The 16,316-nt window shown below is 39.2% G+C and overlaps 1 protein-coding gene across 1 annotated transcript in view; it reads right to left on the bottom strand.

The window, feature by feature from the left end:
• Nucleotides 1-16,316, bottom strand: part of COL13A1 (collagen type XIII alpha 1 chain) — a gene marked incomplete at its 3' end in the record, with an annotated part of 202,270 nt that overhangs the window by 47,576 nt on the left and 138,378 nt on the right. Inside the window, exons 18-21 of the mRNA XM_083364798.1 lie at nucleotides 15,808-15,870; nucleotides 7,146-7,190; nucleotides 3,899-3,925; nucleotides 2,333-2,395 (exon numbers count right to left, since the gene is read on the bottom strand). Coding sequence (XP_083220924.1) covers nucleotides 2,333-2,395; nucleotides 3,899-3,925; nucleotides 7,146-7,190; nucleotides 15,808-15,870 — 198 coding nt within the window. The remainder of the gene's footprint in view (nucleotides 1-2,332; nucleotides 2,396-3,898; nucleotides 3,926-7,145; nucleotides 7,191-15,807; nucleotides 15,871-16,316) is intronic.

The following is a 16,316-nucleotide window of genomic DNA, read 5'->3' as shown; positions in this document are numbered from 1 at the left end:
TAATCTTAGTTTTAATCATTTTTAATTGTATATGATGTATTTTAACTTTTAATTTTCCCTGTAAACCACCCTGAGTCCTACGGGAATAGGGCGGTATATAAATTTAAATATAAATAAATAAATAAATAAATTTGATAAGTAAGTGTTTGAAGTTATGAGAGCACTAACAAAAGTGACACACAACCAGTCATAACACTTACGACTGTTGGAGCCTTCCCATGGACACGTGATCAACATTTGAGTGTTAGAATTAGGATTACATCTAGCCTGAGCTCTAAGTGGAATGAATGTTTGGGATTATCTTAAAATCATTCATAGCTGGAATTTCTACATAACAGCACCAGTTCTTTAGAAATGATACACCCCACAATATTTGAGAGGCTCCTAATATTGCATCCTTAGACCAGGGGTCCTCAAACTTGGCCCTTTTATGACTTGTGGCCTTCAACTACCAGAATTCCTCAGCCAGTGTGCAAATAATGATGATGATGATCATTCATTGGCTTAAAATGCATTTCTTTCCAGAGGGACTGTCCCCGCTAGTGTTGACTGACAACGTCTCCTCCCCCTGGAAACAGGCGATAGATCACAAGTTGGGCTCTTGGGCCTTCCTCAGTATTCTTAATGTCCCTAGGCTTTGACCAAGCAAAGCAAGTAATAATCAATAGAATGAAAGACATGGAGTTCCAAGAAGAACTAAATAGGTTGCATCTCCACAGCTGGGAATAGAATCAAATGGTGTGTGGGAATTGGCAAGATATCTAAATGATCTGACCTTCCCAAAACAAAAAATAGCTTTCTTCAGAGCCAGAAACATTCTCCCCTTAGCACTCCTCCAGGGCAGGTCTAAGAGAACACCAATAGCATAACGGGTATGTATATGTAGTAAAGGAGAAGTCGAAGGTATCTCACATGTTTTATTGTCCTGTGAGTTATACCGAGGTTATAGGTCAGCATACATTCTCTCCTTATTAGAGAGATTGCCAGGGAGGGCAGACAATTTTTATGTAGGCTTTCTCCTCCAGGACTCAAACCCTTCTACCATGCATGCAGTGGCAAAATTCTGTGTTGCTGCAATGTCCGTGAGAAAAAAAATTGGTTACAGAATTGTAGTTGTCAACTTGTGCCAATTTTTGGGAGATATCTCTTAACAATTTTTGGAACATTATATTTACTCACAAAATTATCGGCTTCCCACTGACATAAACTAGGGAGTGACCCTAACATTTTGAGGACATGTATTTTCTTAACAGGGATGTTATTATTTTTTTATTAACGTCAGTACTATTTTTTAATATATTGTAAAAAGTGACGTCTATTGCTGGTCTATGACCGTAATAAAGTTATATTTTTTTATTCTTCCTCAGCCAGCATGCTGGGAGTTGAAGTCTACAAGTCATAAAATCTGAAGACCCCTGCCTTAGACCAACATTTCACCCAAGTTACTCTTGGGTGAACGTTAGAAGCTTTTTTTTCTCCCATCCATTTTTAATGTATTTTACGTATTTTCTTTCAATTAGTGTAACATACCAGTTCATTATCATTCCTTAATAATGTTGAGGAAAAGTACATTAACTTATCTTCACAACGTAATAGATTAACACTGGAGAGTAGCGACTAATAAGCCTCAGTAGATACTAAAATTAAGGCACTGCCATTATCTGACAAAAATCATTCACTGAGCTCATATGAATGCCTCATCCCTGTCTTAGGTCTAACTACTAGAAAATAATTTAATTTCTGTGGTGCAGAGGGGAAGGGCCTAGAGTAGTTTTTCATTGCACAGAGGATATTATTTGGCTACTAAAGGCCATCCATCCTCTTGTTTCTAAGAGTTCCTGAAGATTTTGAAAGACATGCTTCTGGATTACATTATCATATATAATTGGAAATGATTTTTTTAATGTGCATAAATAAAACATTTGAAATCTTGAGTAGAGTAACAAAATTTGGTATCTGGTGTTCCATCCCAGAATGAATCAATCTGGCACACATTCTTGTGGAAAGATCTTATAATTTTTCCTTCCCAGAATAAAAGAACACAGAACATAGAAAGGTCTAAATCCATGCAAAAACCATGCTACATTATCACACTGCTATTAAGCTTTCGGCATGCTGAGATGTTTATTTCATACTTTCAATTAAAAACCAAATTGATCAAAAATAACATAGTTTTGTTGGCCTTGACTTTTGAGTTACATTTCAGACATGTAAGCAATGGAAATGTCTTTCCAGTTTGGAAAATTTAGCTCACAGCACTCGGATCAGAATTGTGGGTTGTTGAAAAGGACAATGCAGGCAAACAAAATCCAAGCTTTGTATCTTTTCCTACCCTGTACCCCCTTTTTCCAGGCAAACCTGGGGGGCCCATCTTCCCAGAAAATCCACGTTCTCCCTTTTTAATTTTTTTTTTGTAAGGAAAAAGAAAGACACACAATAATATAGGTTTTATGTAGGAATAATGAAAGGTAGTGTAGCAATTCCAAGACCACCCCAATTCCCACTTCTCACAAATGCTAAATTTTTAATCCATTTTGTACCAGGCAACATATTCCTTTTCTCTATTTCACTTAAGGTTGCTTTCCCTTTTATATGATGGGTATATGTGCATAAGGGACGCGGTGGCTCAGTGGGTTAGGACGCTGAGCTTGTCGATCAGAAGATCGGCAGTTTGGCGGGTCGAATCCCGAGTGCCGCGTAACAGAGTGAGCGCCTGTTACTCGTCCCAGCTTCTGCCCACCTAGCAGTTCGAAAGCACGTAAAAATGCAAGTAGAAAAATAGGGACCACTCCGGTGGGAAGGTAACAGCGTTCCGTGCGCCTCTGGCGTCTAGTCATGCTGGCCACATGACCACAGAGACGTCCTCGGACAAACGCTGGCTCTTCGGCTATGAAACGGAGATGAGCACCGGCCCCTAGAGTCGGAAACGACTAGCACGCATGTGCGGGGGAACCATTACCTTTACCTTTATATGTGCATATATGTCTTTCTACCCAACACTCCACCCAAGCATCCTACTGATATAATAATAATAATAATAATAATAATAATAATAATAATAATAATAAGAGCACCAACATAAAAGTATGATTTAAAAAACTATTGATAAGTATAGCAACAACAATAATATTTGCATAATGCTTTGAAGCAGTCCGAGCAATTCACACACATTATCTTTAGAAGATGGCTACTGTTAGTATCTCTCTAATGTACATTGGAGAGGAAGAGAAGTAGCTAAGACAGGGGTCTTCAAACTTGGCGACTTTAAGACTTGTGGATTTCAACTCCTAGAATTCCTCAACCAACCAGGGCTGGCTGAGGAATTCTGAGAGTTAAAGTCCACAAGTCTTAAAGTTGCCAAGTTTGAAGACTCCTGAGCTAAGAGATGGTGGTTTGGCTCAGATTATAAGGCCAATGAATGAACTGTGGATTTCTTGATTCAAAAATGAATCACCACATGACAATCACTCTTATTCCTCTAAGGAAGATTCTATGGTTAGTTAATGGTGCTTCCTGGCACTAAAGATTCCAACGTGGAACAACATGCATGAGTAGTGAACAAGGGTGTAGTAAGTTTAGTTTGGAAATAAATCTCTCCCTTTTGTCTCTCCGTAGCAGGGGTCTCCAAGCCTAGTTACTTTAAGACTTGAGGACTTCAACTTCCAGAATTCTGGGAGCTGGTCCACAACTCTTAAAGTCGCCAGGTTTGGAGACACCTGTTCCTCAGCAAACAGAAGAAGCCAACTACCCCATTTGATACCCAATATATTTGACATCCAACGTATTTTTTTAATCACATACTGTTTATTATAATACCCGATCTACTTAAGAGACTAAAATAAAAATGTGGCTGAATAAATTTAGCACAGATTATTATTATTTTTTTTAAGTGTAGTACCTTTGCTCCTGGATTCCCGGGTTCACCCTGCATTAGGAAAAAAGAAAAAAGAAAAAGAAAAATATACTGAGAAAAAGGGGATGGCTATTTTCTTCATGAGTAATTGACTTTTTGTGTCAAAAACTTTGTGTCCAAGGCCATTTCAGATTTCTTTCAGTTTCTTGTTTACATCTATTTAAAAATTCCACTAAATCTCACACAGAAATTCACGAACACAAAATTTTACCCAGCTGTAACTGGATTAACAACCTTTTAGAAAATAAAATGAAATCTGGAAGAATAAAAAAGTTGACAGGTGACTTTGGATTAATATTTAGATTTGTGTATGGAAGTCATGAGGAGTACATGGGGCACCCGATCTTACTATTTTTTTTATAATGTTGTAGATCTGAGGGGCATTTTTGCAAATGCCCCCTCAAGTCACATTTAACGAGTTGGATATAGAAAAAACCAGAACCAATTTCCCTTTCTCTTTTTCCGTATAAAAATGCTACAGCCTGCTATTAAACAAACTTATATAGGTGCTCATCTACCAGAAGAAACTCTTGGGGATTATCCTGACAAGAACATTGTCAAGCCCAGTTCTAACCAGGATTCTTATGGAATAGGGAGTCTAAGCTTCTTATACTTATTTTATTGCCCTGTTCACCGCCCTGAGTCCTTCGGGAGAAGGGCGGTATATAAATCAAATAAATAAATAAATAAATAAATAAATAAATAAATAAATAAATACATTCCCAGAATCCCTAGCCAGCATGGCTGAATGGAGAATTCTGGGAGTTGAAGTGTAAAGTATTAAAACTGACATGATTGGACAATCCTGAGCTAAAGCATTTGTAAAAATACATAGTTCTTCCTTTTATATCATACTACCTATTGTAATGGCAGCAGAGCCTTGGTTGAGCAGTGGGCTAATGCCTCCTTAAGTAACACCAGCTGCCTGCAATTAGTGCAGGTTCGCATCCCACCAGGCTCAAGGTTGACTCAGCCTTCCATCCTTCCGAGGTAGGTAAAATGAGGACCCAGATTGTTGGGGGCAGTTAAGCTGACTTTGTAATAATGCCGCTGGGGGTGTGTGTGAAAGCCCTAATAAGCAGGCATATACATAGAATGAAGGCTATTGCTAAGCTTGTAAGCCGCCCTGAGTCTTCGGAGAAGGGCGTGATAAAAATGGAATTAAAATAAAAATAATAAAAAAAATAAATTTCACTACTTAATAGTACCACATATCCATTCAGGGAAGTCAATGGGGAAGGGGGAAGCTCTCAAAAGTCACGATCATGGCCACAGCCATGCAATCAAACCTCTGTAATGATACACCTAAAACTAGATGATAATGAGAAAAATATACATTATATATATCAGGGCCAGAGGACAACTCTGAATATTTAGAATAAAATAATTCAATCTATTTGGAAGGTGCTTACAAAGGACATGGCAAGGAAATGAATCATATACGAGCAGGCTCTTCTCTACTGCTCTTAGGTATATTTCTCAACATGAGAAGCAATGCTAAAACTGATTACATTATTTTATTCATCTTTGGGGCAAATCTCCTGCCCACTTCAGGCAGTCACATTTGACTCCATCCCCCAGGGGGAAACAGCTTCAAGAGAAGAAAGTAGGAAAACAGGAAATCAGCCTCATGAATTAAAAAAAATCTTCCTGGAAATGATACTAAGTAGTAAGCAAAAACATCTAAGAAAGCCAAATAGATGAGACAAAATGAGGGCATACAGAAGTGCAAAATATTTTATGGCTATATTGGTGAAAGAGCTGCATATTCTGCAAATTAGTAATATGTTTAGTTCTGTTAGGCCAGTGATCTTCAAACTTGGAAATATTAAGATTTGTGGACTTTAAGTCCCAGAATTCCCCAGCTAACATGGTGAGTGGGGAATTCTGGGAATCGAAGTCCGTACATCTTAAAGTTGCTAAGTTTGAAAAACCCTGTGTCAGGCTATTCAGTAAGAATAACAAGAGTAGGTATAAGGAGAGAAATAGGAATAGATAAAGACGATTATGGTTAGAACTGGGATAACATGTCTGGAGGCTTTCATGCAAAAGATGAACAACAAAGATAATGGCTTCTTGAAGAGCCCAATCAGAAGATAATTGAGAGGAGCTTGCAAACCACAAGAGGAATGAAACAGGCAGATGGAGATAGAAGAAGATGGGAGAAGGATCATACCTCTCAACTTTCTGAAACAGAAATCAGGGACAAGGCTAAAAAACACAAGGACAGAAGATGGAAATCAGGGATTCTATGTCATAAACAGATGAAAGAAATAGTAAGAAATGAATCAGATGTAAGTAAGGGTTAGTACCTATGGGCTAGAAGGACGAAGAGGATGCTAGATAGAACAACAACTTTTGGATGATAGTTTTAATTGAAGAAATGGCATGTCAGTCCTTTGTCAAATAGATAAATTTAATTTTTCCCCAGTTTGAATGTTTTAGAAAATGTGCATTTCTTGTGTGCCTGATATATACATAGTTAAACCTAAGCCAAACATGGATTTAAATCAAAGCATAAACTTCAATGCAATTCTTATCTCTGAAAAGTAATAAAATATTAGAACTTGCATCAAATGTTGTTCACTTCTACAATGTAATAATATATAATAGCCCAACAAATCTTTGACTATTTTGTGGTCGCATTAATGAATTACATAGTGATTTCAATGCATACATATGTTAGTTTTCTTTTCCTTATTTCTACAATGGAAATGAAGGAATGAACATGCCGTTTGTTCAACATTTTTTCTTTGTTCTTCCTCTGCTAAACTGAACTTTGTGATTTGCAGTGATTTGGATCTGATTCCATAAAAGAAATGCAGAGGATTTAGGCCTGCGACAGACATAGCACTTGATTATGTAGCATAGGGCTGTTCAACCTTGGCAACTTTAAGACTTGTGGACTTCAATTTCCAGAATTCTCCCTGCTCGCTGGGGAATTTGGGGAGTTGAAGTTCACAAATCTTAAAGTTGCCAAGGCTGGACAGCCCTGATGTTCCATTTTGTCCTGCTCTCTGCTCTAACTGCAATGGTTTTGGGAGAAGATCTAGCTGGTTTAAAGAGTTGCAGAGTGGTGCAACTCTTTCTGTGCAACAGGTGCAACATATATATGTATAAAAGAGACATATACACACACTAGGTTGGAGTCATATGCAAAATGTAGGAGAACAGTTGACAGGTATGGGTTAGAGTAGCTGGATAAATCAGACTCCATTCCTTTGCAGAATACCTGAACTCCTTGTTTTCCTGGCAGCCCTGGCATTCCCCTCTCCCCCTGGAAGAGGAAAACAAAATAAAGAAGATAAAGAGCAAGGAAGAAAAATGGGGAGAAAATGTAAAGTTCCCAGAGTTAATTAGTGATCATTAAAAGAAAACTGTTGCATAGGATTCTGAAAAGCTTTGAAAGTCAAGAATAAAAAGTCATCGTAATGGCAAGAGGCTCAGAGAACGGTGGTCCTTTTGCATGGCATTCAATTGGCTGAAATTAGCCCCCTCCAACATTGACTACAGTTTGCAAAGAGCAAATGTTATATTATTTTATTTCCAAAGTACCTATATTGCTTTGGGGGCTATTGAAACAAGCATTCCAAATTACATGGCAGATAAACCATATCTCTGGAATGATATTATATGCAGAACAAAAAGAATATTACGGAAATGGCACTTGGTTAGGGAAATTAAATCACATCCAGTGATTTAAACCACAGTTTTTTTCAAACTTGGCAACTTTAAGAACGGAGGACTTCAGTGGAAGGAATGGCCCAGGGGAATTCTAGGAGTTGAAGTCTACCTATTTTAAAGCTGGCAAGAACAATTCAGAGAACAGAGAAAAATCTGTAATACTTTAATGATAACTCCTCTGAACCATAAAAAGATTACTTTAAATTCAGCATTTTCCAGCTCACTTTTTCTTTACAGCTTTATGAAGGAAATTGACTCAGTTGTGTTATGGGAATGACTCAATGCAAACACCTCAACATATGGAAACTGGTGTGGAATGATTTAAAGCTGATGGAAGTCAATAACACCTAATATTTTTCATTGTTAGAGTAGAACTTGGCAACATATATGAAATGGGAACTGGCAGAAATGATATCCCAGTACCAATTCCCTTCTCGACTGCACAGTATCATTTACTGCTAGCCCAGTGTTTTTCAGTCTTGGCAGCTTGAAGATGTGTGGACTTCAACTCCCAGAACTCCTCAGCCAGCTGGGGAATTCTGGGAGTTGAAGTCCACACACGTCTTCAAGTTGAAAGATTGAAAAATATATTAGTCCTTCCCCTAGCTGAAAAATGCAAGGGACAGGAGTATGGGGCTTTTTGGCTAGGCTGTTCTGTATTTTAACTATGGGAATAATCATACATTGCTTATATTTTTACAACCAGATTTGAGATAAAAATGAAAAAAAAATCACCCCATCACCCTGAGTTTAGTGCAATAATGACCAGCATTATTATTTTAGCCTTAATCATATCTAACTTCATTTGCATTTTTAATTCAGTGGCCACACAAAATTTTATTTACACACAACTGCCACATTCAGGGATAGTGTTATAGGGTCATCAATAAAAACACAAGAGCGCTAGGTGGCAGTGACCACACTATAACCAAAAACAATTGGGGCAAATCAGATGAATGGCAATCATAAAGATTAAGAGCAGCAGTTAGGAAGAACAAAACTGCCTTTGCAAAACAAAGAAGCAAAGTGTTTATCTTTGCAACAAGTAGCAACATGCACAATGCCAAAGGTCATTACCCAAAGATGAAACTAACATAAATCAATTGCAAATTTGAAATATGATATGGACAGATAATGTATTCTGCTAAACCACCAGAGGGCAGTAGAAGACCTCATTTGAAAGTTCAGAATTTGCCCAAGAGCAGAACACCTCCTGTTGGCATCTTTTTTTAAACTTAAATCTTTTATGGGGGTTGCGACACTTTTTTACCATGTGACAAGTGGTACCTTCTGATTGCTAGCTCACTGTAAAGCCTGCATTAAGAAGCTATATGTCTTCAAATTTACCAAACTAGCTGGGCTTATAGAGTCAAATTCTCCAGAAACCTGTAGTAGATAGCTTGCATGTCTTTTGTTCAGCTGCTCTTGGAAACTAATAAGTAACTTGCAGGTAGATATGGAAATCAACACTAAAATATGTTGGACGGGTTGGCCCTACTATCTTTTCTTCTATCAATATGTTTGTGAAAGAGTCCCGGAGCTGTAGGTTAGGGTAGATGGCATTTGAAAATATCTAAAAGGATCTTAAACCATGCCATCAAATGTGATGTTTGGTGGGTTTAATAATCCACTCCTGAAGCAATCCACCCTCCAAATCAGCAGGAACAACAATCTCAAAAACATTGAAGCAAAGTTCTGGACAAAAAAAAAGAGATTCCCATCCATTCAGTGAAGACAGCATTGTTGAATTTTAAGGAGTTGGCTCATTAGATGCAATTGGAGCCTTGGTGGAGCAGTGGGCTAATGCCTCCTTAAGTAACACCAGCTGCCTGCAATTAGTGCAGGTTCACATCCCACCAGGCTCAAGGTTGACTCAGCCTTCCATCCTTCCCAGGTAGGTAAAATGAGGACCCAGATTGTTGGGGGCAATTAAGCTGACTTTGTAATAATGCCGCTTGGGGGGAGGCAAAAGACCTAATAAGCAGGCATATACATAGAATGAAGGCTACTGCTAAGCTTGTTAAGCCGTCCTGAGTCTTCGGAGAAGGGCGGTATATAAATGGAAGTAAAATAAAAAAATAAAATAAAAAATAATAAAAGAGAGTTTGACGGGGGGGGGGGGGAAACCCCCCACAAGGAATCCATCCTTGCAAAATCCTTGCAATCTTTCTGGCCACGTGGACACTGTGACACAATCTGCCAAATTATTTGCATAAAAATAAGGGGCCAAGGAAAACCTATAAATGACTGGAATGTGGCTGTTGGACAGCAGGTGGCAGCATCTAGCTGACCTACAGAAGTCACATCCTTCGCTTGCAAATGAAAACAATTTGTTGGTTTTTAAACAAAATCCGAAAATTATTGCAAGTGTAATGTTTTCCCTTTTGCTTCTTGTATCATTCCTTACGCAAATCGCTGCATCGCCTGTCACACCACTCCAAGCCCTTATATTCAGTCTTCCATCATTTACTGTACAATTGGTTGGAATCTTTGAAGATGCCCGTAAACGTCTCTTTAACTTCTTGATGACCACTGATATCTTGTCTCAATGGTATAATACACAAAATTTCACATAAAGGCAGTACTACTGAACTCTATTTTTTTTAGAGTTACGCCACAGGGCTGTGTGCTTAGCCCCTACCTGTACTGTTTATACACTTATGATTGTGTATCATCTGACCCATCCACTGCGATAATCAAGTTCGCAGATGATACAACTGTGGTGGGTCTTATTACAGGTGGGGATGAGACAGCATATAGGGCGGAGGTACAAAAACTATCCACATGGTGTAGTAACAACAACTTGCACCTAAACATCAGCAAGACGAAAGAGATGGTGTTAGACTTCCGGAGAAAAAAAGAGGAACCTGCCCCACTTTACATCGGGGAGGACTGTGTAGAGAGAGTTCCCTCCTTTAAATTTCTGGGAGTCTACCTCTGTGAAGATCTGACCTGGAAAGTTAACACAACCCAGGTGGCTAGAAAGGCCCAACAGAGGCTTCACTTTCTTAGGATCTTGCGGAAGAACAGGGTAGAACAACAGCTAATGACCCTCTTTTACCGGTCTACCATAGAGAGCGTCCTCTCATATGGTATTGTGGTTTGGTATGCCGGTCTGACAGCCGCGGATAGGAAAGTATTACAGAGGGTAGTGAGCACAGCACAAGACATTGTGGGCTGTTCCCTGACACCACTGGATGACATCGCCAGGGCTCGTTGCCTTGGAAGAGTGAGGAAGATTCTCAGGGATGACTCACACCCTGGACGGTATCTCTTTACTCTCCTACCATCCGGTAGGAGATATAGGAATATAGCCAGCCGTACCAACAGGCTGAAGAACAGCTTTTATCCGTGGGCTGTTAGGCTTTTGAATGGGACGTAATCTTATGCAGAGTTGACTTGGGAGGCCGGTGTGTGGTGTAGTTGGTTCACATAGTGTGGTGGGATGGAGGGTTTGTTGTCACTGTGTGTTGGGGGGAGAGAGCACAGGGGGAGGCTCAGCTAATCTCAATGTACACATGTTGTACTTTGACAATAAAGGTTTATTATTATCTTCAGTTGAGTAGCTATTGTATTGTCTTATATAGAAGTCTGATGTGATATGGTTCTTGACTGGGGAAAACAAGTGTTTGAAGTTCTGTTTTCCATCAGCAGTGGCAGCATGTGGATGCTTCTTAGCGTGTAGTTATCGTTGCTTATCTGCGGTGCCCTCCATCACATCCCCCTTTTCCCACAAGGCAGCAAACATGCCTGGAAATCTTGACTGGAGAAAAAGCTGTTTACTAATGAAATCAACAGAGAAATTTAGCATGCTTGTTCACCCAAGCAGGCCTTCATGAAGCTTTACTTTGATGGCTCTTCAAGCTGTTGAGGCTTGTGCTAATTGTCTTACCGAGTGGAGAAAAGCAAAGTCTTATACTTGGGCAAGAAAAACCAAAGGAACAAACGTAGATTGGGCAAGACCTGGCTTAAAAACAGTAACTGTGAGAGGGACTTTGGAGTCCTAGTGGACGATCACTTGACTGTGAGCCAGCAGTGTGCAGCAGCAACCAAAAAAGCTAATACAATCCTGGGTTGTATAAACAGAGGCATAGAATCAAGATCAGACGAAGTATTGGTACTGCTTTATAAAGCCCTAGTAAGACCAGACCTGGAATACTGCAGCCAATTTTGGTCACCGTATCACAAAAAATATGTGAATTGAATGATCTGAAGCAAGCACTGGGATAGCTTTCCCTTATTATTTAGGAGGCCTGTGCTGTGTTGCTTCATGGAGTAGCTTCAAACAGGTGCTCCGCTCAGAGCAAAACACCCTTCAAAGCTTTGTACGGTTCAATTACCTACTATGTCTTTTACAAATCTGTATATTTGCTCTCCAGTTTTAGAATGAAGGCAGTTACTCTTTTAGTTTAGAATCTAATTGATGTGTAAAAATTCAAATTTCCTAATAAGTTGCTCTGAATGTTGCATATGGTGGGCTTTCTTCCTTACTAATATTGCCTTGTCAAATCTGGTGGCCTGGCAAAATGTTAAACTACAATTCCCAGCCCTGCTTGTAAAGGATTATGGGATTTATTGTCCAGGACATCTGGAGGACATCAACTTGGAGAAGACTGTATTGTTAACTGACTATACATGTTTTGATTGCTCATGAAAATTAGGAGATAAATCAAGGAAGACTGTTTTAGATCAATTATTGCTGACTTTAACTGCAATATGTGTATCATATAACTAATGTTGATCTAAGCAGATCCTGATGGGAGCAGGGAAGAAAAACAAAAAAAGCATCCATTTCCATTTTTAGATCAAAACGCTCACATTTGCATTTATGATATATGAGAACCAGGCATTATAACTCTAGCCAGGCAATTTTTGCTTTACCTTTTGTGAATGTTAGCCAAAAGGGTAAGATGCTTTTTTTTTTTTAAAAAAAAGACAGTAATATATTTAAATTGTACGGGCTCAATATAGATTTCAGCTGAATAAATAACATATGGGCATGAAATCAGGCTAGCTTTTCAAAGAGTCCTAAGTAGTCAAAGAAGAGAAAGGAGCACGCCAAACCTCAACGTCAGGACCTCTTGACCCCAGATAGATTTGATGTGTGTCAGCTAGCCAGATTTTCTGGGGGGGGGGGAAAGCCCTCAATCCATTCCCTCAAAGTGCAGGAAGACAAAAAATCATCAGCCAATCTGAGTGGTCAAAGTAGAGGCCATTGCCAAGAGTCAAATTCCAAGGAGTCCTTCAAGGTAGATTTCGCTGAGCAGGCCTTTGTGCATGGTGGAAATAAGACATGGGATGTCTGCTTGCCATTAATCGAATGGCAACACAAGACAGTTGTCTTTGCCACTAAATAAGGCTGCCTAGGGCCGTGGTTTTCATGACAATGCGTTATTTTAAGTAACAAAGTGTCCTGCGTCAAGTTGACCCCAAACTATTTCCATGCCTACCTTCAGGCTACTGTCTGCCTTTTCTCCCCTGTGCAAGGGGAAAAGCAGAAACAAAACATTCAGAAACAGAGATGCCACATCAAATGGGTACAAAGTGAAAGAGGTTTATTCTTGAAACTAGGGATGTTGAACTAGGTACTGTATGCCTAGCCGGTTGAAGAAAAGGATTAGGGGTGACATGACAGCTGACTTCCAATCCTTGAAGGGCTGTCAGAGAACAGAGGGGGTCAATCTATTCTCCAAAGCAGGGGTCTTCAAACTTGGCAACTTTAAGACTTGTGGACTTCAACTCCCAGAATTCTGAGAGTTAAAGTCCACAAGTCTTAAAGTTGCCAACTTTGAAGACTCCTGAGCTAAGAGATGGTGGTTTGGCTCAGATTATAAGGCCAATGAATGAACTGTGGATTTCTTGATTCAAAAATGAATCACCACACGACAATCACTCTTATTCCTCTAAGGAAGATTCTATGGTTAGTTAATGGTGCTTCCTGGCACTAAAGATTCCAATGTGGAACAACATGCATGAGTACTGAACACGGGTGTAGTAAGTTTAGTTTGGAAATAAATCTCTCCTTTTTGTCTTAAAGTTGTCTTAAAGTTCACAAGTCTTAAAGTTGTCAAGTTTGAAGTCCCCTGCTCCAAAGCACCAAAGGGTAGGACAAGAAGCAATGAGTGGAAGCTCATTAAAGAGAGATCCAACCTGGAAATAAGGAGGAATTTCCTGACATGGAGAATGAATAATTAATGGACAGAACGGCTTGTCCGCCAGAGTTGTGGGTACTCCCTTGCTGGAGGTTCTCAGGAAAAGATTGGACAACCATTTGTCTGGATGAGTAGGAGGTTGAACTAGAAGCCCTCCAAGGTCCTTTCCAGCCTTATGATTCTATAATTCTATGAAAAGGTTGGGAACAGACTTTTTTTTTTAAGTTGGAAGTGTCATCAGAGTGAACCAGACACATCACAAGCAACTGAGTCATTTGCTGCCTTTTGAAATTAATGTGGCCATTCATGCAGACATCCAGTGTGGTATCTTGACTAAAATGTTGTTTGGTGTCAGGAAGGCTCAGGTGGTAGTCCTGCTCAACCACAGATGCTCCCAAGGACAGATGTTCTTTCCCTCAATCTCACCTATTATATATGGTTGCTTTATGGGGGTGAGGAGGAGGAGGAGGAGGAGGAGGAGGAGGAGGAGGAGAAGAAGAAGAAGAAGAAGAAGAAGAAGAAGAAGAAGAAGAAGAAGAAGAAGAAGAAGAAGAAGAAGAAGAAGAAGAAAGCACCATGTATGATCTCTTGTGTTCCTAAATAAAAGATGGGATTAAATCTAACAAATCTAAATAAAAGCAACAAGAAGCATCTTTTATTTCAGTTTCTTGTGAAAGTTGAAAAAACAGTAGGCTGCTGCAATGAATATCAGAAAATTGTTGCTCCCATGAGATCAATAGCCCTTCTGAGTCAATTTTGGAGCCTCCATAGCCCTACTTTACATAAATTATAATAATCAGTGCTTTTTTTGTAAAAGAAAAAGGTGCCGGAACTCACACATGTCATACAACCCGCCTTGCCTACCCTACAAGGTTCCATCCCAAAAAGGTGCTGGAACTCCGTTCTGAGCGTTCTATGACAAAGAAAGCCCTGATAATAATAGTACATATATATGAAAAAGAGAAGTGAAAAATTTCATTTGGTCCACATTTGTTAAACAATCTGAATTATTTTACGCTATTTATTTATTCGATAGTAGAGTTGGGTGGCTATAGAAATAATAAAATAAATAAAAAGAATAAATAAAAACAAATAATTTTCACTTCCTTGTCTTATATGAAGATTAATTTCAATTATTCCTTTTTTTATATTTTGGAATGCCTCTTGTTTTACTTGAATGCAAGGACAAATCTTAAAAATTATATCCTAGGAAAAGCAAAAAGGAATTTTTTTTGAGCATCACAGGTTATAGAAGACATTGGACAGAACTGAATTTGTACAAAAGGAACACAAAGGATTGAATTATTCATTTCTTATGAAGCATCAGAAAGTGGTGGTATTTCTGTATATACAAAGGAAGAAACAGTTTTGCTATCACTTACATACTGTATCTAGTGACACTATTATTGGATAAAAAACCTTTCTGTGGCTATTTTTGACACTGGAGATCTGCATATATAGAGAGAGGTGTTTTTAGAAGGGTTAATACAAACACCCTTTCTTCCGGGATTGACATATACCTTCATTATATATCCTGGATTAAATATCTAGAGCAGGGGTCTTCAAACTTGGCCTTTTTATGACTTATGGATTTCAACTCCCAGAATTCCCTCAGCCAGGCATGCTGGCTGAGGAATTCTGGGAGTTGAAGTCCACAAGTCATAAAAGGGCCAAGTTTGAAGAGCCCTGATGTAGAGCATTTTTTCTTAACCTTGTAGCTTTAAGATATGTGAACTTCAACTCCCAGAATTCCATAGCCAGCCCTGCTGGCTGTGAAATTCTGGGAGTTGAAGTCCACATATCTTAAAGTTACAAGGTTGAGAAACACTTGCCTAGAGTATCTGCAGACAAGGGAGGATCCTGATGAACAGAGATTCTACCTGACGTGAAGATACTCTATCCATACATTGCTACTTCTCATACTGGAGGTGCCTACCTGGATTCTTTTCTTCCCTTGCAATATATGGCCTCATCATGAGACCATTCTATTTTACATGCCAAAATGATTCTCTTTTCAGTTCAGAAGATGAATATTTGTTAGTGCAATATGATAATTACCTTAGGGCCAGCAGATCCTGGAAGTCCAGGTGTTCCTGGTAGGCCTGTCTCACCCACTTCACCCTAAACCAAAGATGCAAGAAAATGTAACAACAGCAACAATAACAATATCATCATCATCATCATCATCATCTGCCATATATCATCCCAGACTTAACCATTGTCTATAACAGGGGTGTCAAACTGCCAGCCCAGAGACTGGATGCATCATAGCAAAACCGTGCCCACCCCATTGTCAGCAATGGCAAAAAAAGTCACGATACGTCACAACATGTCATGTGATGTTGCGGGTTTGACACCCCTGGTCTATAAGAAAGACAAAAAAGTCTGGATAATGTACGTGGCAGTACTTGGAGACAGCGAAATAAAAGAGGAAAAACAGGAGAACGCCACAAAATACAAAGGCCTGCAAATAGAAATAGAATGACTGTGGCAAAAGAAAACACAGACTGTCCCAATAGAAGTAGGCACCTTGTTTGCAATCCCAAAACAACTGGAGCACCACTTGA

Source organism: Vipera ursinii (genome assembly GCF_947247035.1).
Source record: "Vipera ursinii genome assembly, chromosome: 5".
Taxonomy (NCBI): Eukaryota; Metazoa; Chordata; class Lepidosauria; order Squamata; family Viperidae; genus Vipera; species Vipera ursinii.
The sequence above is the reverse complement of the archived record's forward strand: the minus strand, read 5'-3'. Positions and strand labels throughout refer to the sequence as shown.